Source organism: Hordeum vulgare, chromosome 7H (genome assembly GCF_904849725.1).
Source record: "Hordeum vulgare subsp. vulgare chromosome 7H, MorexV3_pseudomolecules_assembly, whole genome shotgun sequence".
Taxonomy (NCBI): domain Eukaryota; kingdom Viridiplantae; phylum Streptophyta; class Magnoliopsida; order Poales; family Poaceae; genus Hordeum; species Hordeum vulgare.
In genome coordinates, this window is record NC_058524.1 from 458268121 (window position 1) to 458276974 (window position 8854).

At 49.8% G+C, this 8854-nt stretch overlaps 2 protein-coding genes across 3 annotated transcripts; one reads left to right on the top strand and one right to left on the bottom strand.

Moving 5' to 3' along the window:
* The first annotated feature begins 3696 nt into the window (after nt 1-3696).
* LOC123412219 (RING-H2 finger protein ATL39-like) lies at nt 3697-4277 on the top strand. The gene has a single exon (XM_045105161.1). It carries the CDS (start codon nt 3697-3699, stop codon nt 4144-4146), a length of 450 nt encoding a protein of 149 aa, XP_044961096.1. The 3' UTR covers nt 4147-4277.
* Nucleotides 4278-4536: 259 nt separating this feature from the next.
* On the bottom strand, nt 4537-7009 carry LOC123412218 (PLASMODESMATA CALLOSE-BINDING PROTEIN 5-like). Of its 2 annotated transcripts, none has more exons than XM_045105159.1 (3): nt 6506-6993; nt 6322-6349; nt 4537-4938 (listed from the first exon to the last, which is right to left on the bottom strand). In XM_045105159.1, exons 1-3 carry the CDS (start codon nt 6858-6860, stop codon nt 4785-4787), a joined length of 537 nt encoding a protein of 178 aa, XP_044961094.1. In that variant the 5' UTR covers nt 6861-6993; the 3' UTR covers nt 4537-4784. The 2 variants fall into 2 exon arrangements, with proteins under 2 accessions (XP_044961094.1, XP_044961095.1); XM_045105160.1 differs by lacking the exon at nt 4537-4938 and adding an exon at nt 4945-6188 and having other exon boundaries at nt 6506-7009.
* Between the last annotated feature and the right edge of the window lie 1845 nt (nt 7010-8854).

The window sequence follows — 8854 nt, forward strand, 5'->3', positions numbered from 1 at the left end:
AGCTTCAGCCTGTGGAGTGGATGGAGCTTTTTTCTTTTGCTTCCGAGTGTTGCTTCCATCTCCGTCGCCGACTGTCTTGTGCTTGCCGCTTCGGATGCGGTCCTCTTCTTCGCCATTTGCGTAGCGAGCTGCTATCTCCATCATCTTGCTCATGGAGATGTCACCTGTTCGGCTGAACTTTAGGTACAGATCTCCGTACCGCACGCCTGCCTTGAAGGCGCAGACTGCTTGATGCTCGGTGACGTTCTCCATCGTGTGGTAGAGAGTTGTCCAACGCTGAATGAAGTCACGCAGGGGCTCATTCTGCTTTTGGACGCAATGCTGGAGCTCCACGAGGCCTGCAGGGAGCTTGCACGTCCCTTCGAAGGTCTTGATGAACACTCGGGCCAGATCTGCCCAACTGTAGATGCTCGAGGGGGCCAACTGATTCAGCCACGCTTGCGCCGAGCCGTCGAGCATCAGAGGGAGGTGCTTCATGGTGACATGGTCGTCCCCTCCTCCGATCTGGACCGCCACTCGGTAGTCATCTAGCCATGTTTCCGGCTTGGACTCTCCTGTAAACTTGCTGATTCCCGTCGCCAATCGGAAGTTGGGCGGGATGTCAGCCAAGCGGATGGCTCGACTAAAACACTCGGGACCAGACACGATGGTCCTGCTTCCACTTGGACGGTCCATATCGTGACCATCGCGGTGGGCTCGGCCCCTGTCGACCCTTCGCTGGGCGATACGCCCTCTTGCGTCGGGCCTTGGGTCGTAAGTGTCGCTGACTGAACGCCGATCATCATGATGTCGGGACCCATAGGGCCCACCCCGCGGAGGGGTGCGTGAACGATGGCGATCTTCGTGATTCATGGAACGGCTGCCTCCCCTGTGCCGCTGATGGGAACCAGGGCTGTGAACCGACCGATGTGTATTCGCATGAACAGAACTATTATGGATCGTGTTGTGCGACTGGGAGACCGCCGAATTCTGCTGCTGCGCCGTGTGCAACAGGGCTCGGATCTGCTCGATCCCTCTACCAGCCTCTGAATCAGTCGGCTGGAGGGAATTGGTTATCTTGGCAGCCGCAGCCAAGTTGAGGAGGGGTGTGCGGAACAACTCTACGTTGCTCCGCCGAGTGTGCCGACTGGCAGAACGGCGAGGTGGACGGCGCGCGCCGGACGTTTCGTCGACCTCGCGCTCGCTCCGGCCAGCTTGACGGGGATCTTCATGGGAGTTGGCCATGTGGACTTCTGCTGCGGGCCCGCGACCCGCATACTCAGAAGGAAACTCAGTCGGAACCGAGTCCGAGTGCTGGGACAGCGGGGCAACCACAACGGACTCTAGAACCGCCACTTGTGAAGACGCTTTCTGGCGCGCCTGGGCGTGTTGCACCCAACGCTGGAGCCGCGGACGGCGAGACCGCTTGCTGCGGCGCGTGACGGCGGTGCAGGTCGACACCGGAGCCGACTGTTGGAGAAGAAGAATGCCACGGGCGCCGGCACGGAAGTGCGTAGCCCCACGACGGGGAAGCGCCTCGACGTCGAGAGGAGCATCCCGAAGCCACGCCGAATCGTCGATGATGAAGGAGAGAGCGCCGAAGAAGATCTGGTGACCCATGCTCGAACCTCCACCGGACGACATGGCGAAAGGAAGTACTCGCAAACTCGCTGGAAGTCGCTTAGACGCCTGCCCCACGGTGGGCGCCAACTGTCGTGGGTATAAGCCTGACAGTAGATGTGTAGGGTACGAAAAGGATGGGCAGAGCCTTAGCTACGGCGAGGTTGTATGAGTTCAGGCCCCTCTGCGGTGGAGGTAATAGCCCTACGTCTCAGTGCTCAGGGAGCTTGTTGTCGAGTGGAAATATAGAATACGATGAGTTGCTAACCCTTGCACCAGTGGGGAAGGGTGGCTTATATAGAGTGCGCTGCCCTTCACAACGGTCGGTGCACAGGGGTGGAGTAATGGCGAATAAATACCTACGTTACAGGTAACGTACGGCCTAAATGCTAATAAAAGCGTGAGGAAACGTACGACCGTTTCCCTCCTGGGGGGTTACGATGTACAGAGTGGAATCCAGTCGGTCCGATTGATACGCTCCGAATGCTCGCCTTCGACTGGATGGTCGGATGTCTGTTACCGACTGGATGATGGGAATTCCTTAGTTCAGTCGGAGCTGACAAAGGACCTTGTCTCTTATGAAGGGTGGTCCTTGGGTAGGACCTATAAGGCAGGCTTATGACCCTATCCGAGGACTATAACCCCATCATATACAAAATCCGATAATTTGGGAAACTTTCTATCTGTTATATGTGTCCAACAAAACCATCAATAAATTTTTTCTCATCATCCCAATACCAGGATGACCCAGGCGACCATGCCAAATCTTGAACTTATCAAGATTTTGAAAAACTATCTTGTATGTCATATGCGACTCTGGTTTAATGTATGTATAATACAACCCAGAAGATAGAGAAGGTAAATTCTCAAGAAATTCCTTTTGAAGCCCATTTTGCTGAGTTATGAATAGGCATTCATACTCATTCTCTTTACTAGTTTCCACATGGAAACCATTTTTGCGGATATCTGTGAAAGTCAGCAAGGTACGAGTAGAATCTGGATACAATAGAGCATCCGGGATTATTAATTTAGTATTCATAGGGAGTGTAATTGTAGCTTGACCAGAATCAACAATTACAGTGTGTCAACCAACAATTGTATACTTCCATTACTCTTCTTGAGTGTGTGGAAATACTTCATCTCCGTATCGTGTTAGTAGATCCACTATCCACTAAACACATTTCCTCCTCCATTGTATTAGTTCGTTTCGATTTTTTCTCCGACGAATTCTTGTGTGGTGGCTTGTCACTCTCGCAGAAGAGGCGTGCGTCATAACGTGTAAAGAAACAATATAATGATCTCTGTTGGTTGGTGTTGATTGTGTACATATTTATATCTCTAAAAAAAGACACGTCGCACAGATGTGACGTTTACAAAAAAATGAATAAAAAAGATATATCTTTTATAATAGGTCGCGATTCATCAGGAGAGAACAAAAAATGAATCGAAAGGATGTGTCCGTTATAATATGATGCGACCCATCGAAAGAGAAAACCGCATGTCGGTTTGCTAAACGGGGATTTTCATTAATTAAACTAACTAATTAATCCTAACAGGTACGATGGACCGTGTTTCAGTTCCCACACCGAGGAATACATTACTCTTATGTCTGAAAAATGATTATCAATTTGAGTTAGGTCTATCAAACAAATCCCTTCACAAAGCGCCGATGTAACCACATCCAAAAATATGTAGTCCCTGTCAATTAGCACACCAGCATAATCCCGAGCGTATAATCTGACAAAATATATGAGCCATGCGCCTGGTCAGAAGGGTTTTTCCATTTGCTACGAAACCATACTGCTATTATTATTTTTTTAAACTGTACTGCTATTGACCCCTTCAAATCAAGGGAATGAAAGGAATAGCAGCTCTCGCTGCTGCTGCTGCTATGTTAACCACCAGAGAAGCGTCTGTTGAGGCTTCAATTATTCAGACAAACAAAACCTAATCATCAGAACAGTCCACTTCAGCTCGAAAACTTCGGATTGGAGGCAGCACTATGCACGCAACAAGAAGAGACATAAAATCGAATCATGTCGCTCCAGCGCCGGTCAGCCTACTCAACTGCAGTGCCCGTTCCCAGCCTCAAGCGCTATGCATTTCGCCATGTCGCCCGACAGCCTCCTCCTCTTCTACGCCGTCGCGGCGGCCGTCACCGCCGCCTTCGGCCTCTTCTCGCTGTACAGGCACCTCGCGCGCCGCCGGCGAAACCACTCCGGCATGGAGGCTCTGGACGGGGACCCGGAGGAGCGCCGGCCGCTCGCGGTGACTACGGCGGCGTCGAGCCTTCTCCCACCGTTCATGTACAACCGGCTCGTCCGGCACAGCGGCAAGGGCAACGGTGCAGGCTCGACGGAGTGCGCGGTCTGCCTCGGCACCATCCGGGTGGGCGCCATGGCAAAGCTGCTGCCGGCGTGCGCCCACGTGTACCACGTCGAGTGCATCGACCTGTGGCTTGCCTCGCACTCGACGTGCCCTCTCTGCCGGTGCAGGGTTGGCGATGATCGCTCGGCCCAGGACCTTGCTTATCTTTCACCTGCATAGATTGATCAACCATTACATCCGCAAGAGATGTCTATACAGCCTTTTTTTCCTCTTTTTCTGAACTTCGAGATAAAACCTGCATGTATGCTGTTGTATATAGTGTGAACTGTAGACTCGTGCGTTTCTCTGGAGACTGGAGCTGCATCTGGAAATCCCAGCCATCAGGATCACATGAAGGCATGAATTGATTGCCAAATTACACACTTCCAGTGTCAATATCTGAGACCCAAATGTTTCTGGCCGATGCCGCATTCGGGCAGGGGAATGCATGACATAATGTCGATGCAATCATCAAGAATGCGATAATGAGATATTACAGGTAGCAGGAGACGAATACATACATAAAACAGAAGCAAACCGAATAAAATGTCAAAAAGAACAAATAAAATGTAGTAGGAGATGAATGAATGCATAAAATTGAGGCAAAAAATGTGAGTACATGAGAGGACGGGGCAAGAACCTCTCGGATTGTTCATTTGCAAGACCAGAAAAAAAAAAGGGGGAGGCATCAGAGAGAGGGTCTTTGTCTTTTTTCCCCTCACTCCACGCTCCACCACATAGAGAATACACTGCATTGCTGCAGATCAATAGTTTATCATATACTACATGACATGCAGACAGGAGTTTAAGGAAACCCATCAGAAACGCGACGCAACAAAAATTGTTATAGACAGAGACATGCACAAAATAAATGACCAGGTGTTGAGTTGCCATGAAGAACTTTGGCTTAAATCTGCACCGGTCCGGCCATAGGTTGTTATTCCTGTGAAACTGCCGTTTCTGGGGGATGAACTGCAGTGTGACAAGTATGGGGTTAATGGTTCCGCAGAGACTTGACATATCAAACAAAATGTAGCTCAAAAAAGTTTTTTTCCATGATCCAATTTCTAAGAACTGAAATGGCAAAGTGGCTGCATTATCGTGACTCTTGGCTCGGGGGGAGTATGACAATCATGTTGGTCAAGATGCTTTTAGATATTCGGGTGTTTGGCTAACTTCCTTTTCTCATGAGTCATGACCCAGTTTCAACGAGGGATATAGTATTGCCACTATTCAAGATATCGGTAACTAGTACCACATCGGTCAGGGGCTGATAAGGGATTAATCGGTGAATCGGCCATTTAACTGAATATATCGGTAACCCATTTATCGATAGGTTACCTTGATGCTCTGATGATGTCTAGATATACATAGAAGAGCAGCGACAAGAACAACAATGCAACAGTAGTAATTGTACATCACTATCTAACATCAAAGGAGAGCAGCACAGCAACAGTACTACTTGTACATTCTTCGTATAGGAGAGTAGTTTTGGGCCAAAATATGCTGCCCAGTTAATCGGCCCAGCTGATAATTCAGCCTGACAACCGATGAATCGGCTTGTCATACCGATTAACTGATGGCCGGAATAGGCCTTTCTTCCCGCAGCAGCTTTGAAAACAAGCACAACACAATAACCGTAAGCTGAATCTAAAGTGTGTATCTTCAATAACGGACCGAATTTTTTCCCTTCTTCCATTCCATTCAACAGATATGTTGATCACTTTGAAAGAACCTCCAGAACTTTGGGTAAGTGTCTAGCTACAGAACTACAATTAATACCTCACCATAGTGGTATAGTGGATGTCTATGACTGGTAAAATTTATCTACGACTAATTATGTGTATAACTACATGTAGACATGAATGTAAATCATAGATCATTCTGAATCTAGTCTCAGCCACACAAAACGTCATATATTACATGTACTGGCTGATACAGAGATTTGGTAAAACCTGGCAATTAGTTGATGCTTGCAAAAGATAACTCATATAGAATCATCCGATTTGCCCTTCTGATGCACAATTGACTACAGTATTTGTCTATAGTGCACTTATCAGAAGTTATATTTTCTAGAGATTTTGGTGTTCAATCTGCAGTACTGAGCTCAAGTTGTGTCTCACAATGATGTGGGTTATACTTGCAAAACACGACCCTCCGACAGTCTAACACACATACTGCTATGTTGGTTCTTGACAATTTTGAAATGAAACAGTCAGTTCCTGGAACAATAGGGCCAATATCAACAATTTAGGCAGGATGCCAGAAGATTAACAGATACTCTAAGATAGCGAATGCAGAGATACCATTCAAAGAACGAAAACTGAACTTGGAGGCCAGGCGCGGTGCACAAACCTGGAAGGAAATACGCAGTTTCCATGACCTGCAAAAACAAATGCCGGCGGCAGCACCGACACCAGGGTGTTACAACTCCATAGCATGAATCCAAAATCTAACGAAGTAAAGCAATGCTTGGTAAATTTGAAATCCATGGACGCTTCATCATTAACAAGAGGATCCGTGCCGGGTCGGTGCTTACTAGGGTTGAGGCCGATGAGCGCGGCGGCGCCGGAGAAGTCGCAGGCGGCGGGGCTGGCGGCGCCGCCGGATCGGAGGAAGTAGTCGTTGAAGGCGTAGGAGGCGTGCGCCAGGAGGTCGGGCGGCTGGTAGCAGGCGCCGCCCTGCTGGATGGCGCGGCAGTCGGCGCCGCCGTTGGGGCCGCAGGCCCAGTCGATGGCCGACTGCAGCGCGCCATCCTCGGCGTTGTTCTTCGCCACGCACCACAGCTGCCCGCCGCCGCTCACCCCGACCGCCCCCGCGGCGCCGCCGACGGCCGCGTGGGCAGCGAAGAGGAGGAGGGCGAGGTGGAGGGAGGGAGGCGAGGCTCCCGCCATTGGGCTCGGACGACTTTGGGGCGCCGGTTTGGAGGATGCGGAGCACAGCAGAGTGTGAAGTGGAGAGCTGCCGTAGTGGAGAGCACGGCGCGTCTCGAGGCGCTTTCGGCTTTCGCTCTCGCTTCCGGCTGCTTTCTGGTCTGTAGCGGGCCAGGAATGTGCTGCTTTAGCTTTCTCTTTTGAATAAAATGCATTGGCGGTACTTGAACTTGCGAAGAAACCGCGATTTGATCACTCTACTTAAACATATGATTAATACGGTCACACAATACGTATACACGTGATTATACGGTTACTGTTTACAGGACACCACCTGTCGCCGCTCCATTTGACCACTTTTTGACCAATCCGAGGCGACAAGTGGCGTTCGCTCGGGGTTCTGCAACATTTTACAAGGAAACCCTTGGCTGGCTTCGTAATTCGTAACATCTCCAACCGCATAGGCAGAGGGCTTCGATCATAACGAAAGGGGAGGAGGCGACAGAGGCAGAGGTAGAGGGATTTGATCGTCGGCGGCACCGCACCACCACTATCGGAGTCGTCGTAGAAGGGCGAGAGCCGCCGCGCAGGCGTGGCACATCTCATTGCTGGAGCTGTTTCGGCGGGATGTCGATTGTTCGTCGCCCCGATGGTGCTCCATCGCCCAACTACAGTAAGCCCTCACCTCGCCCCGTCATGGTTCTTGCGTTCTAAGCTGTAGGTTGAAATTTAGATGTGGGCATTGTGGATGGTGTGTTTGTTAAACAGATATGCCTAGGGTTTTCGATCATGACACTCAGGTCAACTAAGAGATCAACCATACCAAGCAACATAGTATCCCTCAGCTCTTCATAATGGCCAATGCCGTCAGCACACACATCACCATGACACTGGCCAGCAATGCCTTCAACATCATCACCACCTCTTTACCTAGCCCTACAAGAACCTCAGCTTGTTGCCTGCTAATGCTACTTGGAACCCATGCTTGCTCCCTTCCATCTGCAACCAATTCTTCCTTCCTTCATTTTGCTGCTCTTCCATTATGCATTGAACCTGCACCTACAGATCCCCTCTTACTTGCTCTTCCATTTGCTATTCGATTCAGCTCTTCCCTCCTATCCTCTACAGCACCTATTGCATCCACTGCCTCATTGCCTTTCAGATAGCGATTTTCAACAAGATAAATAACATATTCGAGCTCCCAATACCAGAACTCACAAGTGACCTATGCAGAAAAAGACCCCAGATCATGAACAAAATGTCAAATCAGTCACACCACGACCAAAATTAAGAACAACACACTACTTACCCGATGATTGACGCACTTGTAGAAGACCCACCCTTCATGTATCTTCGTGTTCGACAGGTAAAACTTGACGCGCGGGCCGCATTGAGGACACTTGATGCATGACACGATCATAGAGCGGCCGCCCATCTCTGACCTGACGGAGCTTGTCGACATTGCTGAGCGGGCTCGAGCGCGACAACGTCGTTGAGGGGAGGGAGCGCGACGGCGAAGGGATTTCAGAGAGGGCGAAGGGATTTAGGGATTTCAGAGAGAGCGCGGGGGGATTTGAGAGAGAGGGGCTGGTCATTTTATAAAAAGGGCCCCAAAGTGTTGCGGACCGCCAGCGAACGCTACATGTCGCCTCAGATTGGTCAAATGGAGCGGCGACGAGTGTTATACGGTGAACAGTGACCGTACAATCACGTGTACACGTATTGGGTGATCGTATTGGTCGTATGTTTAAGCAGACTGACCAAAGCGTGCTTTCTTCGCAAGTTCAAGTACCGCCAATTCATTTTACTCTTCTCTTTTTATGCGGTTTTAGCGCCGCACTCGAAAATTCGCTTATTTTTTCACGCACCGCCATCTCAACAAACATACAGTTGGTTGAGCGTATGAAGAAAAATGGCATCGTGTCGGTTAGGACATCTTCAACAAGTGTGATTTTAGAATCGCGCTGGAAAAATTATCTTTTTTGCACGCGCGCAACCGTTCAGGATGCTTCAGC

What these genes read in the sequence shown, in the direction of transcription:
- LOC123412219 (XM_045105161.1), top strand. Translation starts at nt 3,697, where the DNA reads ATGCATTTCGCCATGTCGCCCGACAGCCTCCTCCTCTTCTACGCCGTC.
- LOC123412218 (XM_045105159.1), bottom strand. Translation starts at nt 6,860, where the DNA reads ATGGCGGGAGCCTCGCCTCCCTCCCTCCACCTCGCCCTCCTCCTCTTC. An exon ending in GCTCATCGGCCTCAACCCTA is followed by an intron (nt 6,350 to 6,505) that starts GTAAGCACCGAC and finishes TTGTTTTTGCAG; the next exon opens with GTCATGGAAACTGCGTATTT. An exon ending in AACTGCGTATTTCCTTCCAG is followed by an intron (nt 4,939 to 6,321) that starts GTTTGTGCACCG and finishes GTCACACTGCAG; the next exon opens with TTCATCCCCCAGAAACGGCA.